The sequence below is a fragment of the Fundulus heteroclitus genome, chromosome 20, assembly GCF_011125445.2.
Source record: "Fundulus heteroclitus isolate FHET01 chromosome 20, MU-UCD_Fhet_4.1, whole genome shotgun sequence".
In the NCBI taxonomy this organism is placed as follows: domain Eukaryota; kingdom Metazoa; phylum Chordata; class Actinopteri; order Cyprinodontiformes; family Fundulidae; genus Fundulus; species Fundulus heteroclitus.
In genome coordinates, this window is record NC_046380.1 from 23,313,622 (window position 1) to 23,337,024 (window position 23,403).

The 23,403-nt window shown below is 38.6% G+C and overlaps 1 protein-coding gene across 1 annotated transcript in view; it reads right to left on the bottom strand.

Moving 5' to 3' along the window:
- Nucleotides 1–1,253: 1,253 nt before the first annotated feature.
- grm2a (glutamate receptor, metabotropic 2a) overlaps nucleotides 1,254–23,403 on the bottom strand; it is a 58,156-nt gene continuing 36,006 nt past the window's right edge. Inside the window, exons 3-6 of the mRNA XM_036152061.1 lie at nucleotides 16,999–17,836; nucleotides 12,365–13,428; nucleotides 3,479–3,656; nucleotides 1,254–1,417 (exon numbers count right to left, since the gene is read on the bottom strand). Coding sequence (XP_036007954.1) covers nucleotides 1,344–1,417; nucleotides 3,479–3,656; nucleotides 12,365–13,428; nucleotides 16,999–17,836 — 2,154 coding nt within the window. The 3' untranslated portion in view covers nucleotides 1,254–1,343. The remainder of the gene's footprint in view (nucleotides 1,418–3,478; nucleotides 3,657–12,364; nucleotides 13,429–16,998; nucleotides 17,837–23,403) is intronic.

The window sequence follows — 23,403 nt, forward strand, 5'->3', positions numbered from 1 at the left end:
GGATTAGTCTGATTTAAAGTCAGACAATGAAAAAAAGGGTTTCGTATCTTATTATACAATAAATGTAAACATCTGATTTCAATTGTAGGTCTCTAAATTACGTTGATGTGTATGTACCATTAGAGCAGAGAATAATGGCAGCATTTGAAATACGGGAAATTTATTCAGTTTCATATGAAAACAGTCATTTTATGTAATATGGTAATTTTTCCAATGTGCAAAAATGTAAATACAGTTCTTGGAAAACCAAGCTGCTGCAGGCTATTTGCTTTCCAAATAGTAAAAACAATGTCGACACAAGATGGCAGTGTGAAGCCACTGATCTCTGTTTCCTACCCGTCTCTGCTGTTCAGTGACACTAACAGCTGAGGTGTTCCTAGATGGCTTTGTCGGATTATCATATCAAATCCCCAGGTGGTGTTTCTGCAAATATAACAAATATAGGAAAACCATTTCTTTGGGATACTCAAAACATCTAAAGAATATATTAAGTGGAAGGCTGAAGGTTTGATCTCTTTCTCCTTCTGATTGAATGTATTCCTTGTAGAAGATGTTTTGAACCACTAAGACTCCAAGTTACCAGGCCAGGGTTGTAAAGAGAAAACTGATATATCTTGTCACATAAAGTCGTGAAGCATTAAACACAAACACAGATTCAGCAGCATTAAGGTGATTATGTAGGTCTAACATCACACATACTGATCCTGAATGTGCCTCCTAAGGGCATGTATAGAAATCCTACTCAGAAACAAACCCATTTTAATATTTATAAAAAACACATTTTATTTACATAAATTACAAGAAAAGCACAAACTGGTTCACCAGAATCTACATGAAAAACGTCTTGAATATATTACATTGAACAGATTTACTATAAATTACTCAGTTGTTGCAAATAGAATCTCCTAAACAAAAAAAACTAAAAAAAAACAAGAATCTAGAATTTCCTTTTATTGGCATCTCCTTCGAAACTGCTACGAGTCAAATAACAAAATTACATTATTGGAACATTTGTACTCACAGCACTCTGAGGACAACAAAGTCAGGATGGTCGCCTGTGTGACCCTGTCCTTATCTGAGACACCTGATTCAGGACTAGTGATTATATTACTCTGTTTACAGCCTCACATCTGTCAGCCTGCCCCGGGGCAGCTGTGGCTACTAACATAGCTCACCACCGTCAGGGTGTGAATGGGTGTGTGAATGCGTGAATGACTGATTGTAGTGTAAAGCGCTTTGGGGTCATTGGACTTGATAAAGCGCTAAACAAGTACAAGCCATTTACCATTTACCATTTACCATTTACAAGACTTGGCAAAAAAAAGCAGAACCCAGCTTAATCTTCACAACGAGGACGTTGTAGAGTCCACCACCTCTCTTCCGTTACACACTGTCGGAACGACGTTGGAGGCTGATGCTGCAAAACAAAGAAAAAAGATTTAAACTTAAAAAATAATACATATATACAGTTAATGTATGTAGCATCTGTAAAATCCCCCAAGTGTTCACATTTTATTGAGATGCTATTCTATGGTAACCTGATCCTAGCCAGATTGATATCGCTCCGCCTAGCTTCACTCGCATCCATCTGGGACCTCTTCCATAAAGAGTGATTTCTCCAACCAATTTTATTGTCCAGCCAATCAGTACGCAGGGATGAAGTTTCACAGATGTGACGTAGTGGAAAAGCGACCGTGAAAAAAACCCAATGGCGGCTCGCATCAAGGAAGCAAGCGTTAACAGTGATGCTGCTATTTCTTCTGTGTTGTCCAATCTACCTGATATTGTTTCATTAAAAGAACATCAGAGAACAGCTCTGAAGGCTTTTGTTGGTGGAAACGATGTTTTCGCCCTTCTCCCGACCGTGGCGGACGCAGACCACGTGGCAGAGCGGTTAGAGCGAACCACGTTAGAAGGCCTTTAGTCCTCAACGCGGTCGGCCCGGGATCGACTCCGACCCGCGGCGCTTTGCCGCCTGTCTTCACCCTCTTCCTGTCAGCTCACTGTCAATAAAACGCGTGCAACTAGAGCCGCAAACACATTAAAAAAAAGTTTAGTTTTTTCCTGCGTCGGTCTCATCAGCGTCACGGGTTAGCTTTGGTGTGAGTGGTTGAAATAGCACGTCGATAAAGATGACAGACAAGTGGCTTATCCAATCATATGCAAGGATTTTTGATAAGGCCCAGCCTTCTGAAACACCATTCCTATGGATCAGTCCCAGATGGATGAGTGGAGCTAGGCGGAGCGGAATACATCTGGCTAGGGTCAGGTTAATTCTATGGTGCCTTGTCTTGGAATAATCTAAACTTGAAGCTCCATGGGAGCATTAATCTGAGAAGCTGCGAAAAGGCCCATGATTGCTCTGGAGGTGTCACCATGTGAGATTCCTGACCTTTCTGGCCAACATGAAGGCTGAATGCACATCAATGATCGATAAATCTGAAAACCATGCATTCTTTGTGTCCTCTTCACAATTATGTGCTACTTTATGTTTTTTTGTCCCATGAAATCCCAACAAAGCACACTGAAGCCTGTAGGTGTAAAGTGTGACAATACGTGAAAAGTTTCTAGGACTAAGAACATTTCTCCAACATTAGCAATCAACAAGGTCGCCCTTCTCCCAAACGAATTGGCAGCACATTACCTGTAATTTACATGCAGTGGAATATATCACATTAATTAACATCAATATCAAATTAATTATCCTAAATTACATAGGACAAGATCATCATCTTGGCCATGTCCCTCTGGCTTTATTTGCGTTTCATTAAGGTAGGGGGCATTTTTCTAAGGTATGAAATGTGAAGCCTTTCTGGTTTTACAGAGCATCATTGGACAGTTTTAGAATGTGCTTTCAAAACCTTTCAGTTGCGGGATTAAAAAATACCAGTGGCAGAGACCTTCAGACCTTCAGCCCAAACATTCACTGGGAGAGTGTAACAATAACAAACACTGGACATAATGACCAGATAATCAGGATTTTAACCCATCTATGACGGCTGCTTTATCTCTTGTAACAACTATAGTGGAAATGTACCATGGAGAATTTTTATTCTTTTTTCATAGTCTAAAGACATGCCTACTACGTGTTTAATGACTTAGAGTGGGGTCTGAAATCCAAACCAACCCAGAGGTCTGATTAATTACACTACAAAAAAGGGAACTAAACGTAAGTAAAATCTTCTTGAAATTAATGTATTTGTCCTTGATTTAAGCAGGTAAATAACATTATCTGCCAATGGAATGAGTATTTTAACCCCTAAAATGGGATAATTAGAGATACCGCATTTGAAATAAGATGATGGATATGAGTTGTTCCTGTTTTAAGTGCAAAAATCGCATTCGATTGGCAAATAATCCTATGTACCTGCTCAAATCAAGGACAAATACACTAATTTCAAGAAAATATTGCTTACGTTTAGTTCCGTTTTTGCTGTGTAGATCTTATCATCATAATGTTTTTTAAGTCTGATTGTACCTTGAGAAAAGCTGGAGGCCGGACCGGTGTTGACGCTGAAGCGGGTGGTGGCCACGCGGAGGTTACAGACATTCTTCTGCGGTTGGAACAGGATGATGTGGATTTTCGGAGCGAAGAGGCAACCCAGCACCACCGACCCGCTCAGACTGACCGAGATGCACATGGTGGTAGTCTGCACCTGCAGGATGAAAGATGGGTAAAAAGATTCCCTGTCAAACCCCGAAACCTTTGCATTAAAGATCTTTTCAGAAGTTTTTTTTTTTACAGCAAAAAACTCAACACTTGAAAAACGGTATTTCATATCGGGGCACATTTCAAAGCCCTCAAATGTACACTATTGATGGTGATGCTATTGACAAAAAGAACCACAATATTACTTCTAGCAAACATTTCTTTAATGCAGTAAAAAAATAACCACTTTAGGAAAACCATGAGTAAACAAATCTTTTAGAATTTTCGAATCAAAGCAAGATGAAATGGAGGAGGGAAATGGATGCTATCTGTGACGCCTAATTACACGTTTCATGTTGTACATTTAAATATTTGTCATTCAACAACTTAACCCTTGCTCTTTTTTGCCTCATCTTGCTCACATTGCTGTTTATACTCAGTCATCTCCATCATTTCCAACCCTTTCACAGCCATTTTTTTTCTCCCGCCTTAATAAGAGGATACAGCCCAGCACTATGCAGTGTGGCAAGCGCGCTTCTATTTCACAAGAACCGCAGCAGGTGTTTGTCATCACCCTGAATGTTAATGCTGGTATTAAAATGTTGTGAGCACCAAGTGTGGCGCTGTGCACCAACTGTTCTGCCGTGAGGATAATATCAGGGAAGCAGCAAGTGAACAAAAACAGTCTAACAATTCAGAAAAAAAGAACAGCGTCCACTGGATTTATCTCTGTATACAGGGTTTTGTAAGTTAACTGTAATTATATCCATAATTTAATTATAAATACTCGATAAAAAAAATCAGTGTACAAATACAGCATATCAAATGCTAAAACTTATTTTTTTCTTTCTTTTTTTTGTAATCCAGATGGATTATATTGGAAATTGTTGCATTAGACTGAAGTTCAGTGAAAATAAATTCTAATTGAGCCTCTTTACTTTTCAAACAGTGAGATTAAGAGGGCCTTGTACTGGAGCTCAATAAATACATTGACCATGGACATCAAGTTATGTTATTTGACTTTTAATGATGCAGTTTAATTATTGTTTTTTTCAGAGTGGATTGATAAAACAGCATCCAGCTTTAGTGCATTTAAAAACAAGGCATGGATGCACGAGTTTGAATTTATTGGAGTTTTCTCAGTCATAAACCCAGCTTTACATATTTTTTTAGTTTAAGGGCAGGCCCCTTTCCATTCTAAAACTATCCTTGATATATCTTTGGGATTATTGTTGGATCCCCCAGTTGTGTTTAAGTTTCAGCCATCTGGCTGCTAAATTACGGTAAAGTTGAATTATTTGGAGGTAGTCCTCCTCCTTTACATATTCCTTACCCCATCTTATTAGTGCAATGCAATAGTACCACAAGCAGCAAAACCGACCTGCCAACACTATGCTTGACAATTATTTGAGCGTTCTTAGGTTTGAAAGTCACTCCATAATTCCTCCATGACATATTTATTTTCAATGTGGCCAAGCAGTTCAACTTCTGTTTCATTTGACCGTCAACATTTCTACAGAAGACATTTGGTTTTGAGCAGTGTTTCTTTCCTGTTGGCACCCTCTCAGTCCATGATGGTGCAATACCTGGTTTACTGTCTACAGCGCCACTGGTGTTCCAGCACCTTCCAGCTCATGACCAGCATGAGCCTTGGTGGTTCCTGGGTTGCTCCTGAACTTTCAAATCTGTCTCTTCCCCCAAGGGTGAAAGTTTGAATGAGAGGGTTGACACTTGAATACATGTGGGGCTTGAACAAGACGATGACCCCAAATAAAAATCCCCTTGGTTTTCAAAAACGCCCAGGCCCCTGTATGAATAATCGACACCCTAAATGGATGAGAGAAAGTGAAATTGGAATGTGTGCACTTACATGGTGCTTTTAAAGTTAGCTGAAGTTGTGTGTTTTATCGTAACTCCAACCTGAAAAAAAATGTGTCGGTAAAGCAGTTGATGACCGCATGTGTACTTATGACCAGCTCTGTAACCTGAATTAAACTAAATTATGTTTAAAGATGTAAAGACTAAAAACAAAGAAACCTGAGGTTTATAGTTTTCATTCATTTACAATTATTAGTAGTTTACATTTCACTCATTGTAAAAACAAAACAAAACTCTGAAGCTCATGCCTCTGAGTATCTCAAATAGAGGGATATCTGCTACAAAACCGCCCATAAGGCCTACATTTGCTGTGCTTGCTTGAAAATAGCTGCCGAGATTAATAAAGTGCATACATACCTACATATACAAGTTATGGGTAACATAATCTTAATTGTTTATAATGATAATGTATAGTATTTGTTGAAATTACAGTAGAAGTGCACTAAAAGTATTAAAAAGTTCAACACAATCTTTTTGACCATAAATCTATCACTACTTAACGTCTGGCGCTATTCAAATATAAATATCGCTATACACATGATCAAATAAACTACGATTACATTAGCAGGGCAACTTTGCTGCTAAAGAGAACGTAATAATGGCTGCGTATAATTATATTGTAAAACAATGGGCAATTTAAATCCTTTTATGGGACCAGAAGCAGAAAAACCAGCCTGAACCGCAATAGTAACTGTTTGTAAAGATGGGAAAAAATTTAAGAAATAAACAGAATCATCAATATTTATTTAGTGTATGTTTTATTATTCCAGCATGCATTGTGGTCATGACCTTAATGTAATGCATATAAAATAGGTGCGGGGGAAAAAAACGTAATCTGATGTGTCTTAGAAAGTCATACAAAATCATATTCAAGACATGCAATTTTTAAAATATGTTATACTGCAAATCCAGGTTCTTGGTTAACACCTTGTGTGTAACAAACAAATTACACCCAAAGGATGATGTATATATTGTACTTAATGACGTGCAATACCAAAATCCAAACCACTAAATGCTCAAAATGCTCATTCTGGAGCAGGTTATAGTCAAATGATACACAGTGCTGCACAGGAGAAAACTGTTAAGTGGTTTTAATAATGTAGTGCAGAGAAGACCTAGAGTCACTGTTTTCCCCTGCTTGCTGTTGTTTTTATGGTGCCACCCTTTAATATACTACTTTAATTCACAAATGAAGCGCTGCAGCTTCATTTATATCTGCCGTCTGCAGAGAATCACTAATTCAAGATGAGATTCCCATTTAATTTCAGTTATAAAGTGGATTGTTGAATGTAGAAGAATTGATGGCTGCTTTACATTTTATCACTAAATAAATAATTTATAAGCCTCTTAAGAAATTATCTGTTTAATTTTAAACTAAACATCTCATCTGAATTGTCCTGTCTTGTTACATAATTTAAAAAAAGAATGAACTATACATTTTTTTATATGATACACAGTATTTACAATAAAGTTATTTATGCATAAGGGTTGAATTAATCAGTAGTTACTCTAAGATCCACCCTCTAATAATTATCAAAGAAAATGATAAAACAACTAAAAAGAAAATTAAAACTACTTAAAGAGAAAAGTCTGGCTGGAAATTAACATTCAGAAGATTATGCAATAAGATTAAAGGCTTAACTTTAAATCAATGGTTTTCTTCACCTCTCTGAAGTTTAAGGAAAGGCTTCACGGCCTAATTTTTAATTACCTAAAATCATTTTGAGTTTGTAAAAGGAAAATAGAGGAGTGAACTCAAAGTAAGTCACCTTTCATCTGTCAACCTAGTCAACAGAGAACCACCACGATGCAAGTGATAAGACACCTGGCATGAGCTCCAAAATCAGGTTCTCCTCTCTAAACCAACTTTGGACCTCGGAAGATGCCTCAGATTAACTCATAGCGAAAATCTCAACACGATAGTTGTTTTGGCCTTAAAGGCAACCTGTAGAGGTATTGGTTGGCTTGTTCGGAGTAAAAATACACTTGACAAAAGTCACCTACAATGACTTTACACAAGCTGAAAAATGCTGAAATTTAGCAGATAATTCAAACTCAAATATATAAAATGCAAAGTGAACAATGACAGAAAAAATAGGTGCAAAACTGGGTGGATCAATCCTGGTTCTAATTGGCTGGAAAGGACATTTTAATGTCTTCTTTTTCATGCCTTTGCTCAGCCTCTGCCTGAGTAAAAGCTCAAAGGCACTCTGGAGCCGGAAGCTTCTAGAAGAGAACATGCCGCAGGCCTGTCAATCAATTACAGGCAGAATTTAGGGAAGTTGAAGTGTTCATTGCATCAGGCAAGTATTTAATAAGAGAAATGTAATGTAATTTATTTCTAACTCTTGAAGCAGCAAAGGGACATGAACGCATGAACAAGTGACGATCTCCCTAGCTGGGAGTTGCACTCCCATTGCAAGATTTCCAACATCTTCTAAGGATGAAGTTAAGCTTGCATTCAAAATTTAACATATTAAATTATAAGGAATCACAAACAAATTATGGATTATTTATAAAAAAAAAAACTTAAATTCTAAATCGTGAAAATAGCATCATTCATATTTAAATAACACCCAGACATGTACTGACAGGCGTTTAAACAAGCAACTTGTAGTTAAGATAGAATATCAATGTCATAAAAACATTATACCATGAAGGTTTTGGGGCATTATCACCAGATCTAGTGTGATAGCGAACAAAGGCATTTCCAAAAGTCTTTTTGGAAGAAATTACCCCATTTGAACTAATGTTGCCATTTACAGCCATGTAGCGCACCCAGAGTGAAGTAGTTCCAGTTGCAATGCTGCTGGTAAGCTGAGTATGAAATGATTTCATGATAACAACAATTACTGCAGAGAAAAATAAATTGTAATTTAATTTTAAAGTCATTTTTTAGCAATAGCAGCATTAGTACAATTATCCACAAACTGGAACCAAAGTTTAATTGCTATTGTAACGAATTATGAATAATATTGCTAATCATCAAATCTAAATTGTTTGCTGATTGTATTTATTGAAATTAACCAGCTCCTTGATTTGTCATTTGCCTGGCATCAAAAACACGAGACTGACATTAGCTGATGTGAAACAGGCATAAACTCACACCCGTCTTGTGTTACAGTAGAAAGAAACACCAGAAAATAAAAATTGCAATGTACCTTGACTACATAACATAGTAGGCAACCCCTGCTCTGTAGTTTGTATTTAGCATTGTTTACTATTTCTTAGCTGACTGCAATCAGATCTGTATTTGTTTTTCAGCTGAACATCTGCATCAGGGTGTGACCACAATCTGAGACGTGTTGTAAAACTAGGAGAACGCTGGCAATATGTCACTGCCAGTAAAAAAAAAAAAAAAAAAAACTAGAGGCACTCTGCCAACTCAGTTGCTTCAGTAATTATTCATTGGTCAAAGGGGAACTTTGCATCTACCTAATGAGTCCAATCAAGCTGTGGATTATGTTGCCTAAAGGGGCCAGAGGAAGGGTTCCTCTGAGCATCACTGAAGTCCCAGGATGGAGGGAGCACAGCTGGGACTCAGCATCCCAGTCTTTCACACTCCATTCCACACAGCTACGCACAGGGACACACAGAGACGTTCAGTTCCCATTTAGCCCTCATGGTCTTGCCTGCCTTTTTCATGTTTCTGCAGAGGCAGCTGTGTCAGGAGGCTCCTACGCCCGTTTCTCCCTCCTGTTTCTCTTTCATTGCATGCCGGTGGGATCCCAGAGGGATAATCCCTCAAAACCAAGGCCAGTCTTTTCTATGCACTTCTTTCAGTTCAATTTATGAATCTGTGTCTGCAGATAACCATCGCACATTCAGCAATACGTTTATGTATTTATCTATTTCGCTTGTTTGTATGTGTGCCGATTTTAACAGACCTTATTTATTAAGTTAAATCACGAGTTTTGAGTCAGATACAACATGAAAAACAAATGATAAAACTAAGCTTTTTTTTTTTAGGTGACACATTTTTGTAGCTTTAAATAATTAGCAGGTGTTGAAGCAGCATATTCAAGGAACAGGTCCGAATATGCTAAGTAAGATTCAGCTAAAAGGTTAAAAGCTGCTAATATCGTACCAGCAACAGGTAACTCTCTTGATTTCTGCATTTCCTATAAATTCAGATTAGGTGGTGCTGGAGGCCGAAGGTTATGTCTGGTCAGAGATGGGCCAAAGTGGACGTCTGCCACCATAAAGCAGTCTTAATGGTTTATGATCAACAATCATCTTCCTGTGTAAAGTGTTTTATGATTGCACAATATGGAGTGTAGGTTTGGTTTAGGGTATTGTCAGTTCAGCTAAAAAACACAATTTCACAGCTGCCTGAAGTTTGATCCAACTTTCTTTGAAAAACAGCTAAAGTAGCACATAACTTTAAACTTCAGTCACCTTTATTAAAAAAAAACACACACTGGCTATTTTCATGGGTGGCTGAACTGTGAACGACTGCATTTTATGCTTCATGTGTTTAAACCATATTTGACATATTTTTTTGTTTTTACAAGTGCTCTGTTGGAGCTTGTCCCGCAAGAATAGCTAGTGCATTAGCAGACAGTAAAATCCTGATTTCAGAAGCTGAAAGGGGACAAACTTGTCAGCCATACGCGTTTTAACTATCTGTCTTCTATATGAAGACGTGCTGTTATTGGAGGAGGTGTATAAAAGAGTAAAGACAACCATAGATCATTTAATTTGCCATTTTCTGTTGAAATGGAGGACCATTCATACTCTTTGCCCTGCGAGAGGGAATAGAAAGTAACTGAGAAAAGAAAAACAAGTACTAACCGGAGAAAACTAGAGTTTATATTGGAACAGCTATTATTACCAGGTGGAGATAATTCATGAGAGAGCGAGGATTTAAAATGAATACGGAGGTTGCTGGCTTTCTGCTGGACAGCAGGTAAGTAAATTCAATATAACAGTGAAGTTTATTTTGGCCTTATGTTAGAAACAGGGTTGCGTGGTCCAGCAGCTACTCTGTCCTCCCGGCAGAGACGGCTCGTTTGTTCATCTTGTTGTCTCCCTCTAAGGGAGTAAGTATGTATGCGGAGGGATGTTTGAGCCGACCAGTTCATAGTGTCTGTAGTGCAGTAGTAAGAGTGGGTCTCTTACTTGTGTTTATATTGACGCTTATTTTAAAGCCCAAATAGGCGACTGCACATTCAGAAACAAGCCCAGAAAAAAACACAAATCACAGAATTTACTAGCGATTTTAGAAAAAAAAACAAGCGGACTTGGCAACAGTGCCAAAAACCAATTCACACGATGACCGTAGCTATTAGCTATTAGCAACAGCTTGGTACCAAATACATGGAGGACATTGTCACAATTATGATACTCCGCAGCTTCTGTAATTATTACATGCTTGACAACGAGTTTGTTTGTAATTCATTTATCCACCACTAGATGGAGCGCCAGTGTGAAAATCGTACACACTGGCGCCTTAAAACCTATTAACAGAACAATACTTAAAAAGAAAAACTGAACTGTCCCTTAAATGCAGACCTGCAGGAATGTCTATCGGGACAGAATATCAGGAGATCCTGTAGCATCTGGAACACTTTTGGTGAATGAATTAGATTGGACACAATCAAAATACTAATGTAAGAATACAGACGAAATGTGTTATTTAATTTAATTTAAAGACTAGTGCAAACAACACACTTATTTTATTAACTTTAGCTTTGTATCACATTGTGGTTCAGCAAATGCTTGAGGCTAGATGGTCCTGATCATCATAGAGGGGGAAACAAATTTGATCAGAACATCCCTCCTGTTTTCTCTTAAAGTTAAAAGTATCAAATTTCCTCTGAAACCACATTACTCCTGCTGTTGAATGCCAGATCCCAGTAAGCAATTCTCCTTCAAAAATGACAGCCTGTTATCTTTTATCAAGTGAAAATCCCAGCGAGCCTTATGAAGACACTGATTTTTTAGTTATGACTTAATTTTGCTGTTTGTATTTAAGTCTGACAAGGAAAACGAACCTAGAAGCAATGCAGCGATTTTGCATCTAGATAGTTGCATCTTCCGACAATATTTTGAACTTCACTACAATATCGCACAGCTTGTTTACACCAATTTACAAGAAAAATGTATTCAAAAGAGACCTACACAACTACTTTTATTTCATCTCACATACAGGAGAATTTTAGCGCTTGATCTGTCATCTTTAAGATTTAAAGGGGAATAATTAAGCAGCACTTTTTCCTTTCAGATGTTTTGGAATTAGAATGGATCAGTCATGGAGATGCTCTAATCTGATATAATTGGTTGTTTCACTAAGGAGCTGTGGGTGATTTCACTAAGCATTTGACATATCCTCTATTTACAGTATACTTGCATACATGTCCTAATGAGATTCTTTATAGTTTGGGAATTTGAGTTTTTAGATTTCTCAACCGCTACACATCTCTCTGTGTGTCACGCTGATTCAGAGACTTGCATTACACCTCTTTGTAAGCCGAAGCCCGTTAATTAGCCTTGTTGTTGTGGGGCTTATTGGTGCTTATTGTATCATGTTTGTTAGTTTTAGTCCTTTCTAGGTTTCTGAGTTCAACACACTCCATGCACCACAATCCCCAGTCAACACATTCTGAGCAGACAGGCTTTGAGCAAGAGCTGCTCTGATGAATATGAAATACAATTTCCAGCACAGAGGAAGCCATTATCTGCAAGGATGTATTCCACTCAGATTTTAAGAACCCTAAACCAACTGAACAAATAATTTAAAATAGTAACCGCAGCATACGCTCTATGCAGGGGGGGGGGGTTATCCTTTAGAAAAAGGACAGCATATGAATGCTCATGTGGCCTAATTTAACTTACCCTATAGTCGCTGGCAGTGACATAGAAAATGGGTTGGAAGGCCAGCCAGATGATGCAGGTGGTGTACATGGTAAACCCAATGAACTTGGCCTCGTTGAAGTTTTCGGGGCATTTGCGGGTCTTGAAGGCGTAGACCGTGCAGAGGATGATGAGTATGCAGTTGTAGGTGAGGGAGACGAGCATGCTGGAGTCCTTGCTGTTACACTTGAGGGTAACGATGTCTCTCTTCTCCGGGCTCACTTCCTTTCTCACGCCTGGGGTCTCCACCAACATCCAGACCACCACCACCACCAGCTGGCAGGAGATCAGAGCCCCGCAAATGGCAACCTGGGAGGCTGGGCTGATAAAGCGAGGCCTCTGGGCGCCGTCCTTCACGCCGCTGAAAATCCGAGCAATGCGATTGGTCTTGGTGAGGAGGGCTGAGTAGCACACAGCGAAGGAGGTGCCCAAACCCAGCCGGCGCAGCGTGCATACTGCTGTGGAAGGCTTGGCGATGTAGATGAATGTCATGCTGTAGCACATCAGCACTCCCAGCAGAAGAATGTAGGTGAGCTCACGTCCACTGGCCTTCACCACAGGCGTCTCGTTGTTTTTAAGAAAAAGCCCAATGACAAACAGTGTGCTCATCATCCCCAGACAGGAAATGGTGACAGGCCCGATGGCCCAGGCATCTTCCCAGCGGATGTACTCCTCAGGTAGGTCGTAACAGCCAGTGAGATTGGCCAAAGGCCACTCTCCAAAGCTGCAGTCAGCACAGGTGAACTCATCCTGAAGGTACTGGTACGGCTGACAGGGGATACAGATCCAGCAGCACACGTCCCCTGGCTGCATGCTTTTTACCTCATTCTTCCTGCAAGGGTCGCTACACTGGGAAGTGGGCACAACATGGCCAGCCCATGGGATCAGGCTGGTGTTTAAGGTCAGACTCTGAGCCCAGTAGCCAACTTTGCGGTAGACATAGCGGCCAGCCTCTTTGTGGTAGTGGAAAATGTTGTAGCGGCCAACGCTGTCTCCAAAGGCATCAAAACGAACAGCGTTCTCTGTGTCAGGGGCGAGGAAGGGCGCTGAAAGGGAACAGGACAAACATGGGCAAGTGTTAGACGATTGCTGAAAGAAAAACAACTAAAACAAAGAAAAACAATCCCAAATAAGGACTCCATCAATGAGAATGTTTAACTTAAATCAGTTTAGGACTTTGATCTTTAATCATACATGCCGTATCATTATTCAACCACAGAATAACTACTCACTGAGACAGGACACAGATACAAACAACAGAAGCAGCAGATGGTATAAATACAAATATTATATATTCTATGCTGCTTGGACTGTTATGAATCTCTTTTGAAATATAATAATTTTTTATTTATGTTAATATTTATACTGACAACTGCTTCATCATACCTGATTAATCTTTCCTTTTATCACCTCTGACTCTTCCACAAGCATGCTACCTCTTTTTTGTGAAAATATTGGTGGTATAAATGGGTTAATGCAAAGTTTTGCTTCACAAATACATAATTAGAAAATTTTCAGATTGTACTTCACACCATGAAGGGATGGTTTTGATTATTTATTTTACATCGGTTCTGTGGAGAGGTTATGAGCAGACAGTATCCTAACTGGAATAGGTATCTCTGAACTAAGTTGAACAGATTTGGATAAATAAAAATAAGGTTTAAAAAACAGAGTTTGATTGAGCTTATAGTTTAAATGTGTACATCGTTCTGCTTTTTATTATGATGTTTATTCTGACTAGGCTCACAGGTTTGGTCTTCAGTGTAAAAAAGCTTCCGATCTTTATGGAAATATCCATCTAATTCCATTGTGATGATGGCCTAGTGATAGCTTTAGCTTCTATGAAAAAAACTGTTTTAGAAGAAGGTTCTTGCATAAATAAATAAAAAAACACACAAACAATGCCTTTTTCCCCCTTAGTGCTAATGTCACACCCTAAATGAAGGCTGACCTGAGTGGTGAGTCCTAACTATTACCTGAATATGTCCATAGACACACTGCCAGGGTTTCTCTGGCTGTTTTCCTCTACTCTATTGGCTCTTCCCCTTTTCCAGCAAAAAAAAAGCGAAAAGAAAAATAAAATCTGGATATTTGTCAGGATGTGAGAAAAGCCTTAATTCCAACTGCACATTCAGACTCTATACGCACATTTTTATTTAAATGTGGGATGATTTTGTTTCCTTTCCCAGATGTTTGACTTGACATAAATTACATCGCTTCATCTTCTAAGACCCTCGGCAGATATATGAGACCATGCTGCATGTGGTCTACAGATATGTTTCACAAACTGGAGCTGATTCATCAGTGAATTTAAGCTGAGATCAGTCAATATTTAGACAGGTATCTACCACTTTGTTAGACTGTATTGCTGGCCAGAAAATTTTATATGTCTCAAAAAACAGACTTTGTTGAGAGATATGGGAAAACCTTCACATATAGCAAATTATAGAAAACACCAACCTATATATATACCTGTATATATACAGAGCTTTCTTTGATACCATACTTTATTGCAAACTTTAATTATTTTATTAATACTAAATAAATTCAAAGTTAAACTACCATGTCTATTTAGGATGACATAATATGTTAATTGTAATTTTTGTCACGTTTACATCAAACCTGTGATATAATTTAATGCATGTATAGGACTTAGTGGTCCACCTGTTTTTTCCTTAGAGTCCTGCGAGACCTCTCGGGGCCGGCTAATTTAAGGGCTTTAATCCACTTCAAAGCCTCTGGATAGTCAAATCTTCTGGGTATGTTTTTTCATTCTTTTTATAGAAATTGTGAAGAGCAGAAAAGCACAGCTGGATAAGAGCACACTACCCCCCTCCTTTATTTTCCATCTCTGAAAATGTCAGTATTTCCATAAATCGAAGGATAACCCAAAGCCCTTATAAAAGTGAGAGCATTTGAATAGGTAAGATTATCATTTTCAACGTGCGGAGGAGCTGATGCAGAACGAGTAACACATTTTTTTGCTTTCCTTTAACAAGAGGGGGAGAAAAAAAGCTCTTTTCTTGATGAGTATCTGAGGTGTTCAGCTGAAGGGTTCTATTCAGAGGTAAAAACAAGCACCTTCGCAGCATGAAGGAGCGACGGAGAAAATGTGTCATCCTCACTAACTAAATTGTTACAAAATTGATCTGCAGCAGCAGTGCAGGGACATGTCTAATTTGCTTGCCACTAAATCAGTATTTTAATATAAACTGGTAAAATCTAATAGTCTGCTGTAATCTAATTTGGCATGTCTGAATCGGACTTCAAGCGATTAAATTATATTAAGGTTTAAATTTACAAATGAGTAAAGCACATGTTAGAATAATTAAGCTTCTTCCTCCTCTTCTTTGTTAAACTCAGTACATACCGGATAGTGAACCCAAACTCAGAACATTTATAGTATTGTGCAAACGTTACTACCCAGCCAGGCTTTGCTGTAAAGGGAGCTTGATCAATTGCTTTTTATTTGTGATCTGTTTGAGTGAACACACTTTTGTTAAACCAAGCAAGGAAATCCATCCTGTTTTTTTTTTTTTTTTTTTTTTTTAAGGTTTGGATATAAAAACTAGAAACAATTAACATCTTTGTGACAAGCTACTGTGACAAAGTGTCAAGATGCCCAATTTCATGTTGGTTCTTTCCTTGGTGCTCTATTGTATTTACTTCTTGGGAAAATCATCCAAGCGTGACTCTCTAAGTATGCTCCAGAAGAGCTGATTTAGTGGGGACGTGTTTCCGATCTGTAGCTGTCAGAGTCTACAGGAAGGAACAGAGGTGACTCAGTGAGAGTAAAATAGGTGGCTGAGCCTTTTTGACGCACAAAGGGAGCAGAGGCTTGCCTCAGACTGCTCAAGAAGTTAAAGTTGATTCTGATTGAAAGGTTTTAAGAAGAGACAACACATTGCTGTTTGTTACGTGAGCCGTAGATCTGTGATGGTGCCCATGCTGACCGCTGTCCACCAACACTAGACATGTGGGCATCCGAATCAGACCCCTAGGCAATTTAAGAAGGTGGCCTCGTCTGATGAATCATGTTTTTCTGTTACATCATTTGGATGACCAGGGGGGCGTATGCGTCACTTACAGGAAGATGTCAAGCGATGGAGACAGTGTGAGGCTTTGGGGCAGAACCTTGGGTCCTGCCATGCGTATGGACGTTACTTTGACACACACCACCTACCTAGACACTATTGTAGACAATGAACACCCCGTCATGGAAACAGTATTCCCAGATGACTGTGGTTTCCTGCAGCAGGATAATGCACCTTGCCACTAAGCAAAAATAGTTCAGGAGGAGTTTGAAGAGACCAACAATGAGTTTGAGATGTAGACTTAGCCTCCAGATCTGCTTTCAATCAAGCGTGAGGTGGGATTTGCTGTAAAAACATGTCCAATCCATGGAGCCCCCCCCCCACCTCACAATTTAAAGGATCTTAACATAAAGGATGTCTCAACAGAGCGGAGCTGTTTTAGCAACAATGGGGACAAAAACACTCAAAGGAAAGTTGTCATAAAGTTATGTCTGATTGTTGTTTACCGTGCACAAATATCAACTAACTTGCATCACAGTAATTTTTTTTTACACATGGCATGTTTAATAAAATTTTACTTACCATCAAACTTGACTTTCAGGATGTAGTCCCTGTAAAACTTTCGTCCATTTCCAGGTTTGAGAGCGTCACACACCTTGGTGGAGTTGGGGCACAAGGCTTGCCTCATGTTGTGCAGGGCGGTAGCCATCGCGTAGACAGCGTTCATTACAAACATGATCTTAGACTCTGGCTGAAACTGAATGTCGCGCAGCGAGTGCTTTCCACAGACCAGATCATGGAGACTGCACTGGAACTGATTTTCCCAAAATTCTCGGAACCAGGGATTCCTGGTGTTGTTGTACGGATGCAGAGCGGTGAAGTACTGGTTAAAGTGGGGGATTTGATATGAAGCCAGTTCTATGGTGAACGCTCCGTCTGCCACGGCTTCGCTCCCTCTCACCACGCTCTCCTGCGCCCCCCAGCCATCACTGGCCACCCAGGTGAAGGTGACATTCATGCGATTGGCTGCCACCAGCAGTTCCCGGGCATCCTCGCTGCGAGTGAACAGGATGACCACTTTGGCGTTAGACTTCTGCTGAAGGGAGCGGATGACGTTCTCATAACTCCAGCGGCTCATCGATCGGCTCACCTTGGCTGACGTGGCGATGCAAATTTGGCGAGCACGGGCCTCCTGCTGGAAGGCGTCGATGCCAGTCTCGCCATAGTCCCCTTCCGAGGCCACGGTTGACACGTAGGTCCAGTTGAAGTAACGCAGGATTTCTGCCATGGCCTTGGCCTGGTAGAAGTCAGGGGGCACGGTGCGAGCAAAGTAGTCATAGCGAGTCTTGTCACTCAGTTTGGCACTTGTAGAGGCGTAGCTGATTTGAGGGATTTGGAAAAGTCGCAGAAGGTTTGCAACCTGTGATAAGAGTAAAACACAATAAAAATAACTTTAATATGAGCCTTTTCACAGCTTAAATAAAAAAACATAAGCAGCAATGCTGGTGCTGCTTATAAAAAATATTCTTAGCCATTGCCATTTTCCACATTTTGACACAGTCCAACTGCAATGTTTAATGTGTTTAATTAGGATTTGATATGACAAACCTACATAAAACAGTGCAGGAATGTGAAGTGGAAGAAAAATTAAATATGCAGACATTTTGTTTTTCAAAAGTTGGATGTGCATTTTTGTTCAGCCACCCTGAGTCGATGCCTTGTTACATTTTAATTAGAGTTTTCCGCCCAATTTTATTAACAAACTAGTTGTCACTCAGTCAAATTGGATGGAGAACGTCTTTGAACATCAATTTCCAAGTCTTGCCGTAGATTCCCAGTTGGATTTAGGTCTGGGTTTGTTCTTAAACATAAATATGTTTTGATCTTTTAATCGTTCTGTTGCCGCTCTGGTTGGATGTTTAGTGTTGATTTTCCATTGTGGGGTGGACCTCTGCCAGTACCAAGTCTTTTGCAGGATTGCCCCTGTTTTTAGCACTAATCCATTGTCTCATAAACTCTGACACCTTTAACGTCCTTACTCAAGATTTGACTCCCCACAGCATGATGCTGCCACCACCATGTTTCGCCATGGACATGATGTGTCCAGGGTGATGTGTAGCTTAAGTTTTAGACCACACAAAGTAGTTCGAGGGAGGCCAAAAAGCTACATTTGGGTCTCATCTGACCGCAGCACTTTTTATCCACATTTGCTGAGTCCCCTACAGAGTGTTGTGGCAAACAGGGCTCTTTAAGCTTTCTTTAGACAATGTTTTTCATCTTGCTACTCCTACATAAAGGCCTAATTTGTAATATGGAAGATTTTCATTTGATTTATTCAGTTTGTTTTGTCAACAGGTTCTCCCAATTGGGCTGTGGATATCTCCAGCACAGTTTTAATCCTGACCTGTCCTCTGTGTCCCTTCATCTTCATGGTGCTGTTTGTTCAGTGGTGTTCTAACAAACCTCTGAGGACTTCAAGGAACAACTGTATATATACTGAGAACAAGATGCATACAGGTGGACTTTTATGTGAAATATTAAGATAACTCATTGAACTGGCTTTATGTAGGAATAAAGGAGGCTGAATACAAATACAAGTGAAATGTTTAAAATTGTAATAAGTTGTAAATGTTAAAAGCCAGGCATCATTTTCCTTCCACATTGCCACTTTGTGTTGGAATATAACATAAATTCCCAATTAAATACCTAAATGTTTGTGATTGTAATAGAACAACAATTGAAAAAAAACTAAGTCACTATTAGTAAATGTCATCATGCATTATTTTACACAATGCTTGATGACCGCTCAGAAACATGTTGATTGCTTTTGAAATGCGCTGCTGCCCGGCTGTCAATAGGTAATAAACTGATTAGACTGCATGGATTCACCCTGCTGAGCAAAATTAGTTTCACCACATTTGTTTCCTCACTGGATCTCTGCTGCATCTTTTAGCAATCCAGATTCAAACGTTATACCCACACAAGGTTTATTTTGTGGCCACAGTGATGCAATTGTTGGTTAGAACTACGTATAAGGCAGGAAACAATGTGACAATCATATGTTTTTGTACAAAAAGTCAGTTTTCCAAAGAAAAACGGCCAATGAAGATAAGGTTTTTGAGGCATTTCGGAATAAGATATTTTATCAGTGGTAAGAAATTTTTGCTGAAATAGTTTTTTTTTTTTTTTTTTTTTTTTAAAAACACCTTATAATTGCCTTGCATATTTTACAAGTCCCTGGTATTAGATTCCTTATAAGAGCACTCATCCATGTAAATGTGTGCTTATCTGCAGATCGTGTGAGTTCAACTGTATATGTAATACGTGGCAGAAGTCACTGTTATATAAGAAAATTAAATAAGAGCAAAATAAAATGCCAGTTTCACAGCGTTGCAGTTTGGCTGCATTTACCAGAGTTAAGAAGATCCATGATTGCTATTTTATCGCAACTAGTCAGCTCATAGGTGTTCACTTAATTGATCTTACAACTCAATTCAATTCAATTAATCTTTACTTGACGGGGACAATGCAAACAAACATAGTGACAAAACAAAGCATGTCACTTAAGTGCTGCATATAAAGTATATAGCTAATGCTAATTTTCAACTCCTGTCCCTGGTTGGGCTTTCATATAAAAATAGGATTTACATAATACACTACTTCAATTAAAAAAATACATGCATATCATGCATAACTCTTACCTTATTGCAGTGATTAAAATTGAGTACAGTTTTGGTTTGTCTTTAACCAATTTTTAAGCCTGGTAGTGAACATTTTAAAATCAGATACAGTCTTGATGTCAAATGGTCATGTAGTGACTGACGACATTTGTATAAAACATTTTTTTTAAAGTATATTAAATGGGAAAGATATTCCAAAAGGTAAAAGACTCTAGTGTAAATAGTCACGTATGATCAGAACAAAACACAGCCGTGATGGGAACAGAACAGTGAAACTATGGTGCTGCTGTGTAGCTTGTAAAAGCCCCCTACAGAAGTACTCAGTCAAAGCACCGGGGTAGCAGCTTGCGTCGATAATGCCGCTGTCACTCAACTGAAGCTGGGATGCTTTTCTGCAAATTTTGAACTTTACACCGACACGGTGCTGAACAGTGTCAGTTCAGAGTGTATGTATGAATTAGCAAAGAGGAGCAGCACGGACTAAAAAAAAAAAAAACGCACGTCAGTTGAGCTGCAATGTGGCTTTGCAGCTGCGTGGAAAAAGAATGACGAAACACGTTGGCAATATTTAATTATTTGGGAGTGAAGTGCTTTAAGGTCAAGGTTATTTGACAGATCAGTGACTGATTATTTCAAATGAGTTCAAAAGTTGGTTTCCCCTCTGAGCGTTTCAGGTCAGCTGGAGAAGGGCTGATCATGCGGGCAGGAGGATAATTACGTTTCCGTGTGATAATTATTGTCTCTATTTAAACTACTTTGACAGCCTTTCTGAGCTTGTGAGGCAGCGTCTGGTGGCAGCATGCTTGCTCTTTTAGGAAGAATGTAATTAAAAGTGGCAAGTGACATTAACACTGATTACCTGGTTCCTCATTAGATCACTCAATCTTTTATGAAGACCTGCAAAACCAATTTATATTCTTCTATTCCATAATTATTTCATGTCAGTATCTGAAGACCTCCCAGCCTGATGTGATGAAAAATCAACCTCCATGTTTATTGCCCTGGTTTCAGTTTTCTTGTGGCTATTCTCTGATTTGTGAAAAACAAAATACATCCGCCTTAATTGAATGGGATGTTTTACTTGTCTTATCCATTCTGGAGCATGATTAAGAGAAATGGGCCTCAGTGTTGTGTCATATTTGTTTCTAGATGAACCAGAAAGTTATAAATCACTAAGTGTTTATATATGCTGATCAGTATACATTTAATTACATATATATACTGCATATTCTTTGGTTCTTACCAAGTTAAACTTAGATTTTACTGTAAAAACTGACTTGTTATCTAACTTGACCATTTATTCCCACATTGGCAACCTTTAATATTTACAGATGGAGATCACTTATTTAAACAGAAAATATTCTAGCTGATCAAAATTATCTACTACTTTATGCAGCCTTTATGCTGTTACCTTCTAAAGGGATTCCTAACAAACTAACATGGAGCTAAAATTAAAAAGGTTAAATGTTTTTCTACCCTGTTAGAATGAAAGCTATGTGTTTAATTTTTGGTTTTGAAATGATTTTAATAGACATAGTTATGGGTAAACTCACTGAGAAATATGAGTTTCTAATCCTTGTAAATCAGTGGCATCCAAAGTTAAGTACAAAACAGAGCACAATAGAGCTCCTTTATTAATAACACCTTTTGCTTTCACTTTAATTTGATAATAAATAGGACCAGAGACATTCAGTGGCGTTCACTCAAAAGCAGACCCATCCATTAAACTTGGTTAAATACAGGAAACGTGGGCCGTTTCTCAATATGCGTTTTTGAGCGGTCTCGTGTGCTCGTGACACGTCATCAGCCTCAGCCCGAGTACTGTTCCGATTGCCGAGAACGGCAAACCGAGAACGCGCCGAATTCCCCGGATGTTGTTCTCGCCCGCCCTCTTTATCGAGCATGCATCAGAGCAGGCTTGTGCGTTCTTCAGACTGACCGCTTGCCCAGAATGCACCGCGGCAAGATAATTTTTAGGCTTTTTAGAAATTAAAAATGTTGTTTTAAAAAAAAAATTCAATAAGATTTATTGTGGTGTATGAAGGCAGTTTTATGTCTTTATTATTCAATCAAAAAAAAAAGGTTGCTTCAATCAAAAAATATATTTTCAATTAAAAAAAACTTCACTTCAATTTAAAAAAAACTTTTCAATCAAAGAAAAGAAGTATTTGAATCCAAAAATATATTTGAGACTCAAAAAAATACATTTGAACACTGATTTTCTATGATTGAAAACGTTTATCTTTTCATTGAAGTGACTTTTTTTATTGATTATCTTGTTTGTTTGTTTGAAGCAAATTATTTTTTGATCAAATGATAAAGACACAAATGCCCTACCCATTATATGGTCCAATCAAAAAACAATGCTACTTCAATTAAAAACATTGCTTCAAAAAAAAAAACAAAAAAAAAAAAACGGACTTCTATCAAAGAAAAAATTTTCAATCAAAGAAAATCAGTGTTCAAATGTATTTTTTGAGTCTCAAATATATTTTCGGATTCAAATACTTTTTTTTATTGAATAATAAAGACCCAAAACTGCCTTCATAGAGGTGTAGTATATAAATAGTTTTGAATGTTAAAGAAATGCTAAAAACTGTGCGTCTCATGACGTCACAAGTACGCTTCTGTTCCAATACACCATACGTGCTGCGTGCTCGCGTTCTCGTCAAGTCCGATCTTCCTGTGTTCTTACCGAGAACAGACTTGACGAGAACGCGAGTACGGACTCGCGTTCTCGTGAATTGAGAAACGGCCATTTTTGAAGAGAGACTGACCCATACTTAGTTATTGTTGCTCAGCCACATGATCTGTTTCTGGACAAAAATAGAAAACAATCAACCTGAAAATGGTACGGGAACTATAGGCTTTTTAGACTTAGACAGACTTCATTTGTTTATCTGATTGATATAGTTTAGAGATCAATTTTTTTTCAAGAAACAGACTACTTTGTTCATTTGATTTAAAGTATTTACATAATTAGTTTATTTTAGGCAAAACTAAAAACAACACGTAAATTATTGTATTTGCTATAGAAAAATATATTAATTGTCTTTGCATGGTACCATGATGCAGTCACAGTAATTTTCCTTATTTAGAAAATATTCATAAAAATACAAACCGATACATACATCTAACTTAAATAAAATAGCAGGAGGGTCGTAATTGTTTTAATATCAGACAGAAATGTAGGAAAGACACAATAGTTCCTCTTGGGATCTGAACCCACGCCATAAGACGATGTGGTTGGAAGGCAGACTTTATTAACCATCTCTGAGCACCGAGGTCATGCACATCTATAAACAGG